The sequence below is a fragment of the Bubalus bubalis genome, chromosome 4, assembly GCF_019923935.1.
Source record: "Bubalus bubalis isolate 160015118507 breed Murrah chromosome 4, NDDB_SH_1, whole genome shotgun sequence".
Classification (NCBI taxonomy): Eukaryota; Metazoa; Chordata; class Mammalia; order Artiodactyla; family Bovidae; genus Bubalus; species Bubalus bubalis.
The window spans coordinates 15,461,978-15,484,088 of NC_059160.1; the positions used below are offsets into that span (position 1 = coordinate 15,461,978).

General features: G+C 50.2%; 1 protein-coding gene across 1 annotated transcript in view; it reads right to left on the bottom strand.

The window, feature by feature from the left end:
• Nucleotides 1-22,111, bottom strand: part of ANO2 (anoctamin 2) — a 328,569-nt gene that overhangs the window by 196,441 nt on the left and 110,017 nt on the right. The window contains exon 9 of the mRNA XM_044941951.2: nt 19,957-20,021. Coding sequence (XP_044797886.2) covers nt 19,957-20,021 — 65 coding nt within the window. The remainder of the gene's footprint in view (nt 1-19,956; nt 20,022-22,111) is intronic.

A 22,111-nucleotide genomic window follows, 5' to 3' on the forward strand; every position in this document is an offset into this window, starting at 1 on the left:
GGAACAGGATATTCACAGCATCTGAAAGACTCTCCACATAAGCTTCTTAGTAATAATATATTCATAAACAGAGAGAGAAAAGGAGAGAGCAAATGTGGCAAAATACGACCGGAGGAATCTGAGCTCCGACAGTAGGGAGTTCTTTGTATTCTTTTTGAAACTTTTCTCTAAGTGTGAAATTATCTAAAAAAAAAAAGTAAAGGGGCTTCCTGGTGGCTCAGTGGTAAAGAATCTGCCTGCCAATACAGGAGACAGTTTCAACCCCTGATCTTGGAAGATCCCACGTGTCACAGAGCAACTAAGCCCGTGCACCACAACTATTGAGCCTGTGCTCTCAAGTCTACACCCTGCAGCTGCTGAAGCCCTTATGCCCTAGAGCCAGCACTCCACAACCAGAAACTCCACTCCAATGAGAAGCCTGCACACCGCAGCTAGAGAAAAGCCCCCAGTCTTCAAAACTAGAGAAAAGCCCGTGTATCAACAAAGAGCCAGCACAGCTAAAAATAAACAAAATTGAAAAAATTTTTAAGTAGTAAGAAACAAAACTAACTGCTTCCCCATTTTACAGGAGTCACTCAGCCCGTGTCCTGCCCTCTAAGAAGCAACGTCTGATTTCTTAGGCTCCAAAAGCCTTCAGAGAGGAAGACGGAGAAAAGTCCGTTAGCTCATCCCACCTCCCAGCACGTCCCATCCATCCTTCGACTTTAGTAGAGATGACAAGTGAACAAAAGGATCATAGAAAATAATTATCTGAGCATAAAACAGTTAGTGCGGCAACCACAGAGAGAAAGTTAATAGCCACATACATGGTGGTGGGGGGATTCTTCGCTTGTAAACACAACTGAGAGGGAAACGCAGCCAAAACCGCTCTCTGCCCTCAGGAATCGTGAGTCTTAAATCAAAGTCACAAGGCAGGGCCGGCAGCAGGGGCCCTGCACATTGCGAAGGAGACTCTGAAAACAGGAATAAAGACGTTCCTGGCAGCAGTTTGGGGGCGGGGAAAAGGAAACCCTGAAGAGTTTGAGACGTGTTGGAATAGGTTGCTGGGAGAGCCGGTGGGCACCCTTTCCTGGACATCTTTAAAAGAAGGCGACATGGTCTAGTAACATGTTAGAATGTGTAGGGACTTCCCTGCCGGTCTGGTGGTTAAGAATACACCATCCAATGCAGGGGACAGGGGTTCGATACTTGGTCTGGGAACTGAGATCCCTTAGGCAACCAAGTCCGTGTGCCTAAACTAGAAGGAAGCCCAAGCATCACGATGAAGGGCCAGGGTGTCACGACCAAGCCAAAAATAAATAAGTATTTTTAAAATGTTACAATGTGTAGAACTTACTTTCAAATACCTCATCACACAAAGTGTGAGAGAATGTGAGTTACTAGACTGAAGCTAGGATGCAGGTGCTGGCCAAGACAGCCCAGGTGTTCAGCAGGTGCTCTGTTCAGCCAGCCGGAGCTCACAGGTGGCGTCTCTACCTCCTTACCTCTATCAGTGAGCAGAGCTTGGTTAATTAGCATACCGAGTGTCAGAAATGGATTTTCATGGGTAAAAATAAAGGCCTGTTGACTAGCATAACAAATGTTAGAAAAGGACTCTCCTTGGGTGAAGTCAGAGGTATTCAAATAATGCAGATTAAACAGACATGTTTCAGACATACATCCATCCTTATAAATATCCATGGAGGCCTGAACCCCTGGTCCTAGCAATGCTGCTTTAGGTTAGACTCCTAAATGGCCCAGGGTAGCTGAGTTTCTGGATTCTGTTTCCCTGACATTAACTATGATTGCAACAAAGTTCTGTCTCCAGAATTAAGGTTTTTTTGCCTTCAGTAAATCTTTCATGCAAGGAGATGGCCAGTGAATATAAAAGAATAGTTTTATATATATATATTATTAAATAAATATAAATATATAAAAACTTGGGACTTCCTGAACAGGTTGCATGAACCTTATCTTTTTCCACACTTGTCAATGAATGTTAGGCTTCCCTGGTGGCTCAGACGGTAAAGAATCCGCCTGCAATGGAGAAGACCTGGGTTCTATCACTGGGTTGGGAAGATCCCCTAGAGAAGGGCATGGCAACCCTCTCCAGTATTCTTGCCTGGAGAATCTCCATGGACAGAGGAGCCTGGCGGGCTACAGTCCATAGGGTCGCAAAGAGTCAGATACGACTCAGCGACTAAGCACAGTGAATGTCACCTACTTCAAAACTCCTTCTGAGGCCCTGATGTCTATCAAACAAGAACTGTGGGTGATGGTGCTGGCTCCGGCTGGCCTGCAGGAATTGAGGGAGGTGTGATCCTGCACACACAACGGGCAGGAGACAGGAGGGGCTGCAGGGCATCCTCTGTGTTAAGAATTCTAGCTTAGGGGCGTCCCTGGTGGTCCAGTGGCTAAGAATCTGCCTTGCAAAGAAAGAGACACAGGTTTAATCGCTGATCTAGGAAGTACCCACAGGCCTCTGAGCAACTAAGCCCATGCGCCACAACTACTGAGCCCGATTTCTAGAGCCCTCAAGCTGCAACCACTGAACCCACAAACAGCAGCTACCGAAGCCCACATGCCTAGAGCCTGTGCTCTGCAACAAGGGAAGCCACCGCAATGAGAGTCCCGCACACAACAGAGAAAGCCGCGCACAGCAATAAAGACCTAGAGCAGACAAAAATAACTAAATAAACTATTGCTCTTCAGTCGACAAGTCATGTCAGACTCTGTGACCCCATGCCCTGCAGTACTCCAGGCTTCCCTGACCTTCACCAGCTCCCAGCATTTGTTCAAACTTATGTCCATTAAATAAAAATTAAAAATGAGAAAGTGATCTGGATAACTATACTTTAATAAAGAAAAATTCTAACTTAAACCCACCATGGTTTGAGCATATGTACCATATGACCTCAATTCTTAAAAACCACTGGGACTTGTCTTACGGGCTAGGATATGGTTTAGTTCAGTACATGGTCCATGCACACTTATAATGCATTTGCTGCAGTTTGGGTACATTGCTCTATAAATATCCACTAAGAGAGCTGTACTCAGCACATTTTTCCAAGTCTATATCCTCAATGATACTTGTTCTATGAATTACTGAAGGAGCTGAAATACCATTGTGGGTCTGTGTCTTTCTTCTTTCTGTTTTGTCCATTTTTGTACCATGTATTTTGAAGCTGTTATCAGGAACACACAATCCTAAAAATAGTTGGTACATCTTCTTAATGAGTTGCCCTTTTATCAAATGAATATTATCCATATCTCTAAGAATATTCCTTATCCTAAAGCCTGCTTTGTCTATATCAATACAGCCACTTCAGCTTTCTTTTGATCACTGTTAACACAGTATATCTCTTTTCACCCTTTTACTTTTAACCCACCCGTTTCTTTACACAACACTTAAAGCACGTTTCCAGTAGACAGCATATACTTTGGTATTGCTTTCTTATCCAATCTAATAATTTCTATCTCTTACTGTGGATACTGAAGCCATTTGTACTAATATAATCACGAATGGGTTGGATCTAAGTCAACAGTCTTGCTATCTTATTTTGTCCTTGTTCAGAGCAACTGTCGAACTAACCTCATTCTTTCAGGGATTACCTGCCTGTGGGCTAATATCTGAAAACAGTTTTTACATATCTACTTAACAGCTTTCTACTTGCTGATGGCAGAAAAGCTAGGCCTGGAGCAGATAGTCCACCCTCGGTGCACTGGAGACCCAGCCAAGCCCCATGAAATCTTGCCTCATCCTGACTGCAACACGCTGATGGGAAAAATACATAGTTACAGGGCTTTTATCCATCAAACAATGCTCTTCAATTCTGACCTCACCAGCACTTAAAGTTCCTCCACGTCACTGGAGCTAAGTGGTTAAGGCTGATGATCAGATACCTGCCTCTCCTTCCCATCTGACATCTCCTCCACCTTCATAAAAGCTCTTCATTTCTTGTAAACTGGTACAGCCACTATGGGGAACAGTATGGGAGTTCCTTAAAAGACTACAAACAGAGCTACCATATGACCCTGCAATCCCATTCCTGGGCATATATTCAGAGAGAAACATGATACAAAAGGATACACGAACCCCAGTGTTCGTTGCAGCACTGTTTACGATAGCCAAGACATGGAAGCAATGCCATGTCTAAATGCCATCACCTAAATGCCATTGACAGAGGACAGGATAAAGAAGCGGGGGTACATGTTTACAATGGAATATTACTCAGCCATTAAAAAGAATGAAATAATGCCATTTGCAGCAACATGGATGGACCTAGAGAGGGTCATAGTGAGTAAAGTAAGTCAGACAGAGAAGGAGAAATATCATATGACATCCCTCAGATGAGGAATCTAAAAAGAAATGATATAAATGAACTTACTTACAAACCAGAGACTCACAGACTCAAGAGAATGAACTTATGGTGCCTAGGGGAAGGATAGAGGGAAGAGAGAGTTAGAGAGTTTTGGAGGGACATATACACACTGCTATATTTTAAATGGATAGTGAACAAGGACCTAATGTGTAGCACAGGGAACTCTGCTCAATGTTATGTGGCAGCCTGGACGGGAGCAGAGTTTGGGGGAGAATGGATACATGTGTATGTCTGGCTGAACCCCTTCTCTGTTCACCTGAAACTATCCCAACATTGTTAATGGCTATACCCCCAACAAAAATTAAAAGCTTAAAAAATAAATAAGTGAATAACTATTCTTCATTCCAGCCATGCACAGCTTCTCGGAAGCCCCTGTAGGACAATGCTTTTCCCCACTTCCTGCCTCAATTCCTCCCAGTGTCCACACTCCAGGTGTCCATCCCCTCCCCTACACTCATTTCACATCAAGTCATTATTCAAACCTCAGCTCTGTCCTTGCTTCTTCCAGGAGGCCTTCTCTGACTGACTCAAGAGCCCCTCTTCTGTTCCTTGCAGAGCCTCCTGCACACGTTCACCAAGCATCTGGAACCATCCATGGGGTTGTATTTTCTTCAGGTTAACTACAAGTTTCTTGCAGGCCAGGATGCTTCAGCACCTCTACCTGGATGGTTCCTGCCTCGGGTCTGGAGTTTGCTAAAGCAGTGAGTCCTCTGAACATCAAAGGAATGGATGAGTGAGCAGGTCACAACTCCCACAGGAGGAGCCAACCTGCTGGTCAAGCTCAGGTGTAGGCTCCTGGACTCTGTGTCCCAGCATCAGCCATCCAGGGTGACACCCCAGGCCACACCCTCAGCTATCCACCTTCTTCCCAAAGCCTCTCTCTGAGCAGGACACGTTAAATAGAAAAAAGACTAGGACAACCCCTCTCCTCTATCCCCCTACGACCAAGGAGGAGCCTGACTCGCAGACACACTGCCCAACAGGGATGCTCTGAAGCCTGGAATCCAGCCACTCGGGGAGCCTGGCCTCCACCCTGCTTCAAGTTCACAGCCCACTAGCTGTTTACGTTCCCAACTCAGGCCAGGGGCGTTGGCACTTTCATTCAAGCCATGGACAGACAGGGCTGTGCTCTGCTAGACTTGCAGGTGCATAAACAAGCTGCCAGGCTGAACTCCGAGGGGTGGGCCCAGCACCACCCTCCTGGGCCTCTAAACTCCTTCTATCCCTTTCCAAGAATACCTCCAGCAGATCCAGATGGAGGTGCCTTGTCACCGGGTCTGGAAGATGTCACTAGGAGTGAACAGAGCTGGCAGAGCCAGGCAAGGAAAGGAGGTGGAAGGAAAACGGCTAAAGAAAATCCAAGGGTTATTGGGGGAGAAACAAAGATAGTTCATGCGGACCACAGAGGCAAAGGGGACTCAACACAGCTGTGAAGCTTGGAGATAAAAAACTTAGGGGGCTTTTGGATTCTGTGGGAGAAGGCTAGGGTGGGATGATTTGAGAGAATAGCATTGAAACATGTATATTATCATATGTGAACTAGATCGCCAGACCAGGTTCAACGCATGAGATGGGGGCTCAGGGCTGGTGCACTGGGATGACCCTGAGGGATGGGATGGGGAGGGAGGTGGGAGGGGGGTTCAGGATGGGGGACACATGTACACCCATGGCTGATTCACGTCAATGTATGGCAAAAACCACCACAATATTGTAAAGTAATTAGCCTCCAATTAAAATTAATTAATTAAAAAACAAACTTAGGGGGGAGAGGGGAGGACAGAGGAAACCACCTCGGGGGAACCAGATGTCAGATTTCAAACAGAAGGTAAACAGAGTTGGTTGGGCATACCTGCCACCCAGAAAAGGGAGAAAGAGAAGAAAGGAGAGCAAGAGGGACCTCAGTGTTGAGAATCACCTTTGTATAGTCTATCTCCTTCCTCCACCACGCTTCCTGCCGAGAACATCTGTACCCACCTAGAATCACACCCATTTCCTCTTGCCCATCCCTGGGATGCCAGGGATTAAAGGCCAACACCAAAGAGGGGGTACAGAGACTTCTGATCTCTGGGACTTGGGCGGGCACACTTCCAGACCCTTCCCTCTGGGAAGCCCGCTTGGTATCTCATCCATCCTTGTGCATGCTGGTCCAGCCAGGTGGCTCCTTTGAAATTATCATCACCTTTCACAGACGGTATCTCCCTGCCTCTCTGCCCCGTGGGGCATCCATCACACACTGTCGACCTGGAGGGGACCACACTTGGTTTATGTTCCTGGACGTGCAGATAAGAGCCCTGGTTACCATGGAGAGCACAGCACTGAAGGCAGCATCCCATGGCAACAGGGCAGAGGGGCCCTTCTGGGCCTTTATACACACACGCACACAGGCACCAACCCACCAGGATGACTGAACCATTCGTGGCAGCAGGCCCCCAGCTGGGCCTCCAGGGCCTTCCCTAGAGTCCCCTGGCCCTCATGCCAGGTCCCCTGCCATGCAGCTGCCAGCCGCCCTCCAGCCCAGCAGCCCTCGAGATGCCAGGCAAACTTTTCCACTCAGCCGGGCTTCTTAAGTGCTCCTGATAGACACCATGTGTCCCAACAGGAAAACACACACTCATCAACTCTACAAAATGCTCCAGATGTGATCAAAGCCAGAGAGGCAAAAGAAACCAGAGATGGGTTGTTTGGAAGAGGGAGAGGTTGAGGGAGAAAAGTGAGGAATCCAGGGACATGGGCGAGGGGGTGCCCTTGGGTGGGGGCGAGTCCAATGGGCGGAGAACAGAATTGGGGTCCAGACCCCTGGGTTCCAACCCCAAAGTTGACTTGGCCCCTGGGGAGACCTCTGCCCCCAGACCAGCTTCAGGCTTGAGATGCTATCCCGTCTGGCCTAGAAAGTTGGCCCCAGAAGGGACATTACGGATCACCTGACACAGGTCCCTTGTTAGGTGAGGAAGGCAGCGGGTAATCAGCCTGCCTGGGGCATCCTCACCACCCTTCAAGCACACATTCTTTTCTTTAGGATAAAGCCCCAAATCTTCAAACGGCCCATGACTAGACAGAGCTCTGGATCATCTTCAGCCACGTGGTACCAGCGAAAACACATCCTTTCTGGAATCAGAATGGCCTGGGTGTGAATCTCAGATGGGCTGACTCATGGCTTTGGGACCTTCCCGCACCTGGTCCCTGCTGCACCCCAGCCTGGCCCCCCCAAAACTCTCCCCATGGCAGACATAACGCCAGGCACCCCAGGCCCCCTCTGCCTGCCGTGGGCAGTGTATCCTGTGGGGAAGAGAACCGACTCCAGCGCCAGACAAAGTTCAAACCTCACCTCTTCCTTACTCGCTAGCTCCATGACAGTTGATGGCTTAACAACCTCTGCATCGCAACTTCTCATCTATAAACGGAAGCTAACAGTACATCGCACAGGGGTGATGTGAGTTGGCAAGCGCACAGGGCTTAAACGGTGCCAGCAGGCAGGAAGCACCATGCACCGTGAGCTGCCAACACTACTCTGCTCATCTCTGCCCGGCTCACTCATGAAGGCATCACACCTTGTGTAAATGTCGCCTCCTCAGCAAGGCTGGACTGCCCTGTAACTGTGCCCCTGTTACACTCTACACGCTCCTAGTGCAACCCAGGTCACACTCACAACACTACATTACCGGAATAAATTGGGAGAGTGTGACATATACACATTACTCTATAAAATTAGATCAATAACAAGGACCTACTGTAGAGCACAAGGAACTCTACTCAATATCTTGTTATAAGCTATAATATTAATAGAAAATATATATATATGTCTGTATGTATAACTGAATCACCCTGCTGTACACCTGAAAGTAACAACACTATTAATCAACTATACTTCAATAAAAATTTTAAAAAAAATAAACTATGCACGATCTGTCTTTTACTGTTAGATCATAAATTCCGTGAGACCAGACAAGGGTGAACCACAGGCCCATGTATTCCTGGGATGGTCCTGGTTTATACCTGTTGTCTCAGTGGAGCAGGTTACGCTGGCATTCAGAAAAGATTGACTCCTTTCCCCTTAAGAAAGGGTATAGTTATCAGAAACACGGGGACTTGTGCTCAGCCACGTGACTGCTTTGGCCAGTGAAGCACTATCGAATGTGATGTCAGCAATGCTTTGAGAGAGACATCGTTCTTTACCTTCCTTTCCTTGTGCCCTTGTGACTCAGCATGAGAGGAACATGCTCAGGCACCTTCTGATTCACTGAGAGCACGCAGACCTGTGGAGACTGATCACGGTCTGAAGCCTGGAGCCCAGCCCAGCCAACCCTCAGCCTGAAGCAGACATTTTCCATTCAACCTACACACACTTAAGCAAGAAACATAAATGACTGTTGTTGTAAGCTGTTGATTTGGGGATGGTTTGTTATGCAGCATTATTGTGAGAGTAGCTGACTAGTACACTCAGTATAACTATTAATAATGCTCCCTTTCACTCTCAAGAGTGTCCTAGGTTAGATGGTAAACTATCTAATCACCCACAATCAGTTCACATCTATCTTTTTCATCACGTTAGCACCTAAAACAATAATCACAAATAAACATAGCAATGATGCCCAATAAATTTGTTCAGTTTCTCAGTTGTGTCTGACTCTACGTGACTCAACAAACTTCAGCACACCAGGCTGTGCTGCTCTTCACCACCTCCCAGAGTTTGCTCAAACTCGCGTCCATTGAGTCGCTGATGCCATTTAACCATCTCGTCTTCTGTTGCCCACTTATCGTCCTGACCTCAATCTTTCCCAGCATCAGGGTCTTTTCCAGGGAGTCAGCTCTTCACATCAGGTGGCCAAAGTATTGGAGCTTCAGCTTCAGCATTAGTCTTTCCAATGAATATTCAGGGTTTATTTCCTTTAGGATTGACTGGCTTGATCTTGCATTCCAAGAGACTCTCAAGTTTTCTCCAGCACCACAGAATGGAACTGAATTATATATTCTCTTAAATCTCTTTCTCAAAACACGGAGTCTTCTTTCCAACTGGATGGTGAGAGGTCTGAGCTAGGGGACTCCACTATATCTTTCATGATATGCTGGCTGCTGGACCATCAGAGGGTTTAACCTCACCCCCAGAGTTAAACCTTCAGAGAGGGACTAGAATGGCCATAGCGGGTGTGATCCCCCAGGATTAGACAGAAAGGGGAAACAGACCAGACCAGGAGGTGAGCATGGAGAATGAGCGGCTTGCCTGCCTACCCAAAGTCTGAGGATTGGGCCACACGTCAGCCTAAGGAAATAGCCATTTTGTTAGAACTAAGAACAACTGGAAACTAAGCCACTGCTCCTACCCTCCTCCAGACTACAATTCCAAATAAAAAGTTCAAAATCCCAGTCCTCCAATCTCCTCTTTGTCTCTCCTGCTCGTGTTCAGTCAACATGGATTTTATGAAAGAAACCAATGGGGCCAAGGCAACAACCCTGAATCCTGAGCCCTCAAGCAGGGATTCCTAAGGCCCTGAGATGGGTTGGGTGATGCAGGCTGAGGGTCACAACCTCTCCACACTGGAGTCAGCCACTTGGCCAGGGCACACAGCCACCCCGGCAGTTACCCAGTGACCTGTATCTTTGGCTTTGTTGTTGTTTAGTCACTAAGTTGTGTCTGACTCTTTGCGTAGCCCACCAGGCTCCTGTGTCCATGGGATTTCCCAGGCAGGAATACTGGAGTGGGTTGCCGTTTCCTTCTCCAGGGGATCTTCCCAGCCCAGGGCTCAAACTCACATCTCCTGCAACACCTTTGGCTACCTTGTGATAACCCCAAGGAGGTACTGGAGGACAGCAGTCTGCCAGGCAGGGATCTCGAAGCTTTTTGTTTTGTTTCTTGCTTATGTCTGTGACTTCCAGACCCACAAAATGCTGCAGCTTTCCATTCCTGAAAACACAGGCTTGTGCCTGTGCGAAGCATCTGGGCATGCCCAGCTGATTAAATGGAGAAATCTTGTGGTCACGGCTGTAACGTGTGTTCCAAGGGTGTTGTTCAGTGTGTCAAGCTGCTTTCTGTTTAAGTTGGTTACAAACACATGTGGTGTGGGTGGAGAGCATCACTCAGGGGAGTGTTGTTAGTGGGAATGGGGAGCTCAGGGTTTCCACAGACGTGTACTGAAACGGCAGCTCCAGGGATCCAACAGCTGGGTGGTGTCCATGGTGATGCATCACTCAGCTGGTCCCCTCCTTCCTTCCAGGGCAAGATCAGCCCCCTCCGATCCACCTGAGGTCCCTGCCTCCCACAGACAGGTGGTACCTGTCATCACAGCCTAGAGGGTTTGTGAAGAAGATGCAAAGATTCCTCTCTCCATCTCAGCAAGAGGAACTGCATCAGGTCCAAAGGGCTGAATGATTTGCCCTAAAGTTTCCCAAGAGACAGTGATTGAAAAACTGGTTCCCAACAGGTCCATTCCCACCTCGTGGCAAGAAGTGCTCAAGTCTTAAACCCTCGCAAGCCCTGTTGTGCCACCAGCCTAAATCCTAGACAAACCGCTCGGTAGCATCTTCTTTTGTTGCCTTTCATCACGACCCCTCTCTCTAGGCTTTCTTCCCCCTACACCACCCCAGGTATCTCCCCCAACCATCTCCCATGGCTCCAGGGCTCTCTTCTCAGCTGTCATCAGCCTCAGCCCATTCTTGAGCCTCTCCTTCAGTCAGTATCTCTGGACGAAGACTGCATCAGTCTAAATCTGGTAAATCCCCAACCTTATTTCCTCTTTCCTTCAAATCTCTCCTTTCTGCTTAAAACTCACATGTCCCATAAGTCTCATTTTTTTCTCTTGTTGGCCACCCTAAAGCTAGTTATGAACCCCTTCAGCAGCTTTGGCCCACCCCTTGGCCACTACCTGGCCCCCAGCCCCTCTGCGGACAGCTCTATGCATGGGTTCCCAGTTGGGTACCACTTTACCTTGATGGTTTCCATCAGATTTACTGTGAATACCTGGGGTTCCATCACTATACTGCAAGCTTCCTGCTTGGACACCACACCCAGGTCAAAGCTCAGCATCAAGTAGGCCCTCGATGCAGGGATCCACTCCTGTGTCAATAGACGCTGAGTTCTAAGAAAAGTCTCTGATGGTCTGGGTTTCTTGCGACCTCCCAAAGCAAGCAAGAAGAACAAAATACAAGTCTTCACAACAGAGGCACCTGCCTTATCACACTGACTCTGGTTCCATCCTGGAAACACCATTTCACTCACTGGGAAACACCAAGAAGACATTTCCATGACAACAGCAGAGCCTCCCTAAATCCCACAGCAACCAGGAGGAAGACTCCTGGGCAGGTTGCCTAAGAGGCTTACCTGGTGCGTAAGGCTGCCTGCTCGGGGGTCAGGTTACTACACCTGCAACGGAGACAGAGCAGCGAACAGGAGTCGGGAAGGAGTCTACTCCACTGACAAAAGCAAGAAGTGACGATTGACAACCTGATGACGTGGAAGAAGTTAGGGGGAAAAAGACTGTGAAAAGTAGAAATGAGAAAGCAAAACCATAGCACGCTGGGATCTCCTAACAAACCGCTCTGGCAAGTGACACATCACTCCTGCTGAAACAGGGACATTGATGAGGTTGGCCCATCACAGACCAGGGGTGACCGGGTCAGTGAGCCCTCTCCCCTCCCCAGACCGCACCAGGTGTCCCTCAGAGGCTGCTGACTGGAAGGATTAATTTGAGGAATCCGGAAGCCCAGATCGCCCGATATCTGGCTGGACGGAGCTCTGGGTCACTTTCATCCGTGTGGTACGAGGGCAAGCGTATAGTTTCTGGAGTCAGACAGGTCTGGGGCTGAACCAAAGGTGGGCTGGCTTGTGGCCTCAGGAAGCTCCTAAATCCTGAGTTCAGGGTCTCCCTCTGGAACATGAAGTAAGAACAGCTGTTTGGGAGGGTTCCTGGAGGCACAGAGCGCACCATGCAAACTGCACAATCCCAGTGCACTGATTTACAATTTTTTAAAAAGCGTCTGATGATTATTCAGTGTTCGTCAAGACTCTTGAGCTTGAACTGTATCAAATTCTGCTGGTCTAGGAAATAGTATAATTTTTCCCGAGGGAGCAGATAACTCATAGATTTACTTAACCAGACCTATGCCCCTCACCACGCTATTTGCACAACTATATCGCAAGCCTCACCATACTGCTGTCAGGCATTTACAACAGGTCTTCTGATCCTCATTTCATAGCTGAGGACATGGAGGCTCAAGAGAGAGTGGCTTGTCCAAATATTATATCACCTGCTGTGAAGGCTGGAGCCAAACTGAGTTCTTCGCATCGTTAACCCACTGCTCTTGGTCCAGAGGAACATCCCTAGACAGGTGCCTCGGGGTCTGATAAACACGTGGACGGTCACCATCCATCTCATAATTTAGTAAAGACTCTGCTCCCTCTCCACTTCTTCCTAGAGTAGGAACTCTTTGTGTAAGTCTTTCTTCATACCAGCTGCCCCGCCCCATCTCTGATCACATTACCCTTCCTTCTCTGAAACAGCTCTAGCCTGGCTGGGTTTTCTTTAGGCAGGATTACCTGACTTGCACACATGAGGTTTTGCCATGACTTGGTAAATCCCAAAGTGATGTGATCACCTGAGGTTTTTTCATGGGTCTGTGGGTGCTGTCACGCATCAAAGGATGTTTCTAGAAAGTCACAGTTACAACTGAAAATCTTTGCCCGAGGCACAGATGGGGTGTGAGCACCCTATCACACCCCATTTACATAATTCATCTCCACTCTGCCAGCATCGATGTCTGACACATCATCAGCGCAAATGCGTGTTGGCTTAGCTACACTGGGTGAAGTGTGGGGCCGGAGGGCCCTGCTTTGACTGCCAGGACAGTGGTCTTCAAGAAGACCGCAGTGATGATAAAACTGTTTGAAGAGCCCGTGACACAGGAGGACATGGAGCAAGGCCAGGTGTGTTTTGTTTGCAGGAAAGAAGGCGTGAGAATTATTAGGCACACAAGAACTATTTTCAGATATTTAAAGGCTGGCCTTCTCAGCAGAAGGGCTTCCCTAGTGGCTCAGTGGTAAAGAATCCACCTGCAATGCAGGAGACTCGGGTTTGATCCTCGGGTGGGGAAGATCTCCTGGAGAAGGAAATGGCAAACCACGCCAATATTCTTGCCAGGGAAATCCCATGGACAGAGGAGCCTGGCGGGCTACAGTCCACGGGGTCAAAAAGAGTCAGATACAACTGAGCAACTGAACAATAACAATCACCAGAACCCAACAGGAAGAAGCTCTTTTTCCATGGAGCTCCAGGGGGCAGAACTTAAACAGGGGAAATTGGCAAAGTTCTTGCTCTGGCTCCATGACTATTTCCAGTGGCTAGAAATGTCTAGCAGACAAATACACTGCCCCCAAGGCCAGGCACTTCCTACTATAAGAAAAATAATGCAGGGCGTTTGCTCAATTTGTATGCTGGGAGTGGAAATCTTCCATCCCCTATCCCATGTCCGGGCATGGAGGTCAGCCAACCTCTAAGCTCTACCCATCTCTGTGACGTCATGGTTTAGTCCTGGGGTTCCAGATAAATGAGAGTTTACTGCACACAAGGGCCAAAGAGACAGGAATCCTATAGCTTGTCATATATTTTCAGGCAAATACCAGCTTCTCTCCTCCTCGGGAAATAGGACCTGACAAGAGGGGGTCAGGGAGGCAGGAGCTAGTGAACTGGATGCTCACCCCCACCCACCTCTGGCCATGCAACCCTAGGAGGCCATGGGGAATTCATGCAGCCTCCTGGCGCAGTGGAAGCCACCAAGTACTGGTACTCCAGGAAGGAAAATTCAGTTTGATCTAAAACAGGAGCCACCAGCTAGGGAAGGCCGGGAAGCCACCCTGGCAGGACGAGAACGGCCTCAGGGCGCAGTTGGGGGCACCTCATTCAACTCCTGATCCACTGGCAGCCCCAGGCTGACTCCTCCCCTCTGGAGGGTTCAGGACTTGAGGAGCATGACATCTGGGGAGGAGGTGGAGGGAGAGAAAGGAGAAGGGGGACAGGCCTCTTTCCCACCTGCATTTCATAAGCAGCCTGACTTATCTCCCCGTCTATAAAATGGACCAGAATACAACAGCACAGAACATCATTACCCATGTTTCTGCTGCAACCAGCTACTGCCTGCTCTTCTCTGTCAACTATGCTCCTACACCCTCAGAGGAAAAAGAAAAGTCTTCTTCAGGCCCATGAAATATGATCCCTTTTCAGCCTGCAAAGTGCTTCCTGGCTCAGTCCAATACTTCAAAGGCTGAGACCCACAGAAAACAAGCGGCTGGCCTCACACATCACCTCTCCTTGGTTTCCTCTGTTGGGTCCGCCTCATCTCCTTCTAACCCTGGATGCTCTGCTCACTTACAAGGGCAGAGCCAAGGACACAGGCCGGGCTTGGCACAGAGTCCAGGCAGGTGAGTGAGGCCTGCAAGTCAAGTTCTTGACCCGTCACTCCCGATCGACAGTCAGGAAGGACCTAGCTCTGGGCAGCACTGTGATTTCTGGCCAACAATACCAGGCTCAACAAGTCCATATTAGGGGCAGCAGAGGTTGACAATGAAGACACATTCGAGACCTTTAACCCTTTAACTTCAGGCCTTCAGAAGCAATGTTTCTAATTCAAGTGCCACCTCTTACAGAAACTCTTCCCTTTCTCTGCTAGTAGCAGCTACCCTCCAACCATTGTCCCGTCCAATCACATTCATACTTATATTACAGTCCTTGAAAGTCTTCACTCCATCCTGCCTGGCACATGTCTGGCTCCCTATGTGACTGCTAGATCTTTAAGGACACAAACTGCACCCTATTCCTCGCCATGCCTCTGCACGTTGAGGGCACACAGACTTGTTCACTGTGAGCATCAGCAAATGTTGATCGCATTGAGCTGAACTGCCTGTATGAATCCCAGCAAAGATCAAGAAGAAGGCAGCAGACTCAGGAAATAATTCATCATGGGTTGATCAATGTTTTCTTTTCTCCTCTCCAGTCCCTCCCCCCAAACCAGTTGTGGCCAGTTCTCCCTGAGTCTGACCCGCTGAGAAGCCTCCTAAGGAAGAACATGGCTTCCTCTGTCTCTATCCCCTGGGCGGGGCTGGGGAGGGGATGTGGGTGCGTTTCAGGAGGATGGAAGAGGGGCTCAGACACAGAGTGGGGTGGATAAACCTTCTAGTGGCTGTTCTGAGGAATTCTGGCAAGGATCAGGCCCTCTGCCTTGTAACAGGAGGTGTGTGCATGGTCAGTCACCTTAGTCGTGTCCAACTCTTTGCAACCCCATGGACTGTAGCCAGCCAGGCTCCTCTGTCCATGGGATTCTCCAGGCAAGAATCCTGGAGTGGCTTGCCGTGCCTTCCTCCGGGGGATCTTCCTGACCCAGGGACTGAACCTGCATCTCTTACATCTCCTGCATTGGCAGGTGGGTTCTCTACCACTAGCACCACTTGGGAAGCCCTTGTAATAGGACGAGGGAAAGCCTATTCCTGAGATGCCGGTTCTAGATGGGCTCTCCACGAGCGGGGCTGGAGCAGGCTGAGAGTCTGCGATGGAAGGGATGGGTACACAGGTGGGGCACAGCGCCACTCTTGCTGTCCACAGATGCTACCCAAAGGCTCCTGATATCACTGAGGTCTTAGGAAGAGGGACTGAGGAAGCAGGACGTTGCTAAGAGGGCGCCAGACCCGCCACAGGGATAGGTGCTACTCCCCCACCCCCATGAAATGTCATCCCCGGAAGAGGAGGCAACAAGGAAGAGCTATTCACCCCCCTCCACACGGTAGCCGCAAGTTGGCACAGTGGACACTGCCTATATACAGTGCCCTTGGTGCATCCCCCAAGGTCACCAGCTACTCACCCTGAGGTGAGGGGACTTCTGGTCTCCTCTCCTCCACATGCCATTGTAGTTAACTGGCAGCAGATGCTTTCAAATACAGTTTTGTATATCAGCTTCAGTTAGTAGCTAAATCTAACTCAGATGTTTGAAGCCTATTGTTTTGTCTCATCCACAGCAAAACCTCCCAGCTAAGAAAAGCAGCCTGTGAGTGGATATTCATTTTCATGAAAAGACAAGGCAGGGTGCTGGCTAATATTGGATCAGCACTATACACACCCCCAAGGCCCGGGGTACCCCAAGGAATAAAAGCCATTCCCCTCCTGGGACATCAGGGCATGAACCTTGGGTGCTGAAGGCAGAAATCTACTCCTCTACCTGCGAGGATGCTCATATGGCCCCAAGAGGCTAGAAGAGCCACCTCCCTCCAGCCGGGACAGCATTTCCCCCACTGACTCCATCACAAACCTTGTTTCTGCCTGGACACCAGTGCCGTAGGCTTGGAGTTCCCGAAGAATCTACTGTGGGGGAGTGGGGGTCCCCATTGGATACCTCCCTGGGGAACTTCCCATGCAGCACTTACACACACACATACATGCACATACACATACACAAATACATGCACACACATACATGCAGAGTCTGGCTGGGCTGGGACCCCCATTAGCACCCTCACCACGCAGCCTGCTGGACCCAGATGCCCGCAGCGGGAGGGAGGGGCTCACGGTGCAGGAAAGGGCATCTTGTCTCCCCTCTGCCCAATGTCCACCCCTGGGAAAGGAGCTTCGAACCCTACATCTCCACCTTAGGCTTGAAGGGCTGCGGACAGGTAAGGATAGCTGGTCCCAGGGCTTTACATGCAAACAGACCTCCCAGACCCTCTGGGCTCTCAGCTGGCTCTCTGCTTTTGAATGTCCCAAACCACAGGCATGAGGGAAGGAATGGAGCTCAGTGTTGACAACGAGAAGCCAGAGGCCCAAGGGAACAGGCGGGAAAGACCCTGCCGGCCTTTGCAAGAGTCACCTCCAACTTGGACAGGACACGCCTGCTTCAGCACAGAACACACGGGTGCAGTTACCATGTGAGCCTGCAGGGGGCACAGTTAACAGGCGTGCACTGCAATGGAAGCACAGGGGCTGGGCAGCCTCCGACTGGATCCCGCGGACCACTAGGTCTCCAGAGGTGGAGGCAAGAAGGATGAAGAACAAGCAGCAAAAGAGAGAGATGGTGCTGAAGACACACTCCCAAGAGCTGGTGTCTGACTGAGGACTAGGACGCGGGAGAGGGAAGACAATGCAGAGAAGGAAGCAGGCGATGTGGACACAGGAGTTTGCGTGGAGCCGGCAGAGTGCAGGAGCTGTTCCCACGCCCTCCACCCCAGTTTCCTCTCCATGAGCCCCGCGAGGGGCATGCTCATGGCATGCCTGTTTCCACGACCCACCTGTACCCCCAAGGCCTCTGTCCTTCCCTGTCTCCCCTTCACCTCTTCTCTCTCTCTCCCCTCTTCTCTCTCCATGGTTACCTCTTCTCTCTCCAGCAGAGCAAATTCTTACCCCATTGGGCAGACAACAGTCCCTCTACTCCCGCCCCCCACCACACACATTACCATTCCCTTCCCTCCAGCCAGTATCTGAGAGATGCTCCAGGCTCCAGGCATATCCAAGCTGGCTGGCATCCTGCAGGTGTTGCAAGAGCCCCCGGTTCCCAGATCTGAGCAGCAAGTGGACACTGTGACATGTGGTAGAAACTCTGATTGAAGTGGACACTGGGACCCACATTGGACACTGGGACCCACAGTGGACACTGGGACTCACAGTGGACACTGGGACCCATAGCTTCGGGCTCTGTGTCCTTGGAAACCGCCAGGCCCCAGAGCAGGGCTTTGCAACAAAGGCAACTCTTCCCCTGAAGGTGAGGCCTCTTTGGTGGCCGAAACGGGGTGCACCCTGGAGCTGCCGTCACCCACTTAGCTGGCAGCCGGTCACCTGAAGTTTCCAGGGAAAAGACGAGGCTCTCCAGTAGGGAGAATTTTTATTTTCTGGAATCATATTTTTAAGAAACGAGTTGGAGAAAACAGGCGACAGTGTGGGTGGCCACTGGCGAGGCCGAGAGGAAGATCAAAGGCTGCCAGGCATGGAGGAAGCGGCCCGGAGAACAATCTAGGTGGCCGCGCCTCACAAAAGCAGCCAGGGGACGGGAGGCGCTGGGTGAGGGGCCGCGGTCACCGGCATCCGTGGCCCAGCTCCCCAGCCCCAATGCCTCGGCTAACAGCCTTCAGCTGGAACAAACACCTGCCGTCAAGAGACATCCAGCTGAGCTCCCAGTTCCCCGGGAGGGCCGTCCCCTCTCCGCGTGGGAGGTGGGCCTGCCCAAACTCTGACTCCCAGCCTGCTGTCTTCTTCCAAGAAGGAGCTGGAATCACTCCCACTGGACCTGGTCCTTCTGGCAGCCGCCCCTCTCAAGGTCTCAGTCCAGGGCGAGCGGCCAGGAACACTCTCCGAATTTGCCGGCTGATGAATTAGCTCATGAGAATGAGCCACGGGTGACCGAGTGGCAGCGAGTCCTCTATGTCAGGCGCGGGGCTGAGGGTCCCCATCATTTCCAAATGAGTGTGCTGGACCAAATTTCCCCACAGAGCCCTAGGCTCCCCCTCCCAGTTTAGGGCCACCAGGATGCCCTGACTATTCATTGGAAGGACTGAGGCTGAAGCTGAAGCTCTAATACTTTGGCCACCTGATGCAAAGAGCCGACTCATTGGAAAAGACCCTGATGCTGGGAAAAAGTGAAGGCAGGAAGATAAGGGGATGACAGAGGATGGGATGGTTGGATGGCATCACTGACTCAATGGACATGAGTTTGAGCAATGTCTCAAACTCATAGTCCCAATGTCTCATTATCTCAGAGCCTCTTGCTCTGGGAGACGGTGAAGGACAGGGAAGCCCGGCATGCTGCAGTCCATGGGGTTGCAAAGAGTCAGGCACGACTGGGAAACTGAACAACAGGATGCCGAAGACCAAACAAGGGTTCTGACTTGCCCAGAGAAACAAGCGCCCCCCAGTGGCTGGGCCTGGACAAGACCCCCATCTCCAGAGTCTCAACTCAGTGCTCCCCCATTGCACCAGGTGGCCCAATAACACTCCACCTGAGAAAGACTCGGGGTTCTAACAACCCTCAACCATTTGAGACTCGTCAGACCTATCGAATTCTAGAAAGTTCTTTCAGAAAGCTTATAACCTCTGTTCTATACAAGCTGCACAAATTCCCGAGGCAACTTTGGGGGCAGCATTAAAAGGGTGGGATTTAGAACCCAGTCTCTCCTCCCTTCCAATCATTCTGGATAAGCCGTAAAAAGTCCACATATCCTCTCAGACCAGTCAGTTTATTCTTTATATGATTTGTCAGGTCTCTCCTCCTCTTGTTCGGCACTGTGGCTTCTGGGCCATGACCCAAGGATCTGCTGCACCCAGATCCTTCTTGAGGCAAATCAGAGGGATGATAATAAAAGAACTCTACACACCCTTCTCCCCCAAGAGCAGAAAGGGGGAGACCACAGTGCTGATGACCCCAAGATGCAAGTCACGGGACATCTGTCTGTATTATCTGCTGCCCCATGGCCAACACTGCCCTCCCTCACCCAGGAGCTGGTTCGCCACCTGTAAGACACAGAGCAGTGGGGGAGGTAGTCTAGAATAGCCCTCTGCTTGGCCAACAGACCTCCAGGGGCCAAGAAGGTCAGCAGGGATCTTTCAGGTCCTCCCGAGGTCCCCCTCCCACATCTTACCTGATGAGGTCAATGGGTTGAAACTTATAAAACACCCCGTAGCGTGCCCATTCTTGATACAGCAGCTAAACAAGAAAAACAGGGAACCAGGTTAGAGGTGAAGTGGGCAACTAGTCACCTTTTATATCCAGCTTAGCAAGTCAAAATTAGACACTTGCCAAGGCATGGTGGCACCAGTGGTAAAGAACCTGCCTGCCAATGCAGGAGACATAAGTGATGCAGGTTCGATCCCTGGGTCGGGAAGATCCCCTGGAGGAGGGCATGGCAACCCACTCCAGTATTCTTGCCTAGAGAATCCCATGGATAGAGGAACCTGGCAGGCTACAGTCCATGAGGTCACAAAGAGTCGGACATGATAGAAGCAACTTAGCAGCATACACGTACAGTACAGGAACTCTACTCAATACTCTGTACTGACCTAGATGGGAAAAGAATATAAAAGAGTGGACATATGTTTATGTATAACTGATTCACTTTGCTGTACACCTGAAACTAACACAACATTGCAAATCAACTATTCTCAGATCAAAATTAATTTTAAAACAAAGTAATTATTGATAAAGTGAAGTCACTCAGTCGTGTCTGACTCTTTGCGACCCCATGGACTGTAGCCTACCAGGCTTCTCCCTCCATGGCATTTTCCAGGCAAGAATACTGGAGTGGGTTGCCATTTCCTTCTCCAGGGGGTCTTCCCGCCCCAGGGATCGAACCCAGGTCTCCCGCACTGCAGGTGGATGCTCTACCCTCTAAGCCACCAGGGAATGTAAAACAGGACAAGAAGAGAAGGGCTCTCTGAGGAGGTGACATTTGGGTTGAGACCTAGGAGGTGGGGGTGTGTTTCAACTAGAACATGCCTTCTGTGCCAAGACCTTGAGAAAAGTGCATGTGACGTGTCCTCACAGGAAGGCCAGGCTGAGCAAGGGAAGAATCTTGGGAGATATTGCTATTTCACACTTCCTACTCTTCTGCATCGCATCTTCTCACACATCACACAGAACTCATGCAATTCCAGCAAGGAGAAGTGACTCTAACCAGGTATTCTGGATAGATGGCTGAACATGAACCCTACAGGAAGTCTGCAAAGACAGCATATTAAAACTGAAATAAGAATTGGCATTCCTACTCAGCGGCTATAGACTTTTTATTGTCACAGTGTCCCCCAACAACTTCAAAAAAGAACCAGAAATTGCATGAACCCTGATGGTGCAAACTGCACCCATAGTCCCACCTTCTACAGAGCAGGGCACCCCAACACAAAGGGGGCAACACGGTGCCTGGTGGGCAGGCGAAGATCTGAATCCATGAAGCCTGATGCTCTGTTCCAGGCAAGTGGCTCCAAGCCTGATCATACCATTATTACTATCTCTCTTCCTCCCTGTCATCCTGGTGCTTCTACTGCCCTGGGTTTTTATTCCCTCCCCAGTGCCAATGCTGGGCTCACCAGCACCTGGCTGTCACAGTGACATCACTGGGGGCCCACAGGGAGGCCAGCTTGCGTCAAGAGATACAGGCAAGGCCTCCCGGGAAAGCGGTGGGACGTCAGTGCTCTCTCCGAGGCCCTGACCTCCAGGGCACATTCCTCTCCAAGTCACAAAGTCCAACCCTTAAACCTGAGAACACCCGTCTGCACTGCCCTGAAGGGGAAAACTGAAAATGCTCCAGGAAGCCAGTGTAGCCCGCTTGGCTCAGGTCCAAAATGAGAGCCAGGCTCCCAGGCCTTGCCCCTGGCTGGCTCCTGGACCTGCTGGACAAAATCCCCAGGAGTCCTTTCTCAAGGCTGCATCCATCGCTGGTGCATACAGAGGAGATTGAGCCAAGACAGCTGCCCGTGCCCCATGGAGATAGGCCGGACAGACACAGCAGAGGACATCAGCACGCAGACCCTGCCGGAGCAGGAGCTCCAAGCTTCAAACCTGGGAGGTGATGTGACAGTGATGCCTGGATGCCCACATAGCTCTGCCCGGCAGGCTCACACGGCCACCAGGCAGGTGACGCAGGAGCTAGGTGGCAGGTGCTATAGACTGTTGGCTGTCTTTACAAATGTCTAACCACACAGTTTCAAACCGAGTAGGTCATGCCCTGGTTACAGGGTCCCAGCACAGACCAGCGGTCAGAGTGCAGGGAGGCAGGCCAGAGTCTCTGCCCCACAGGGATA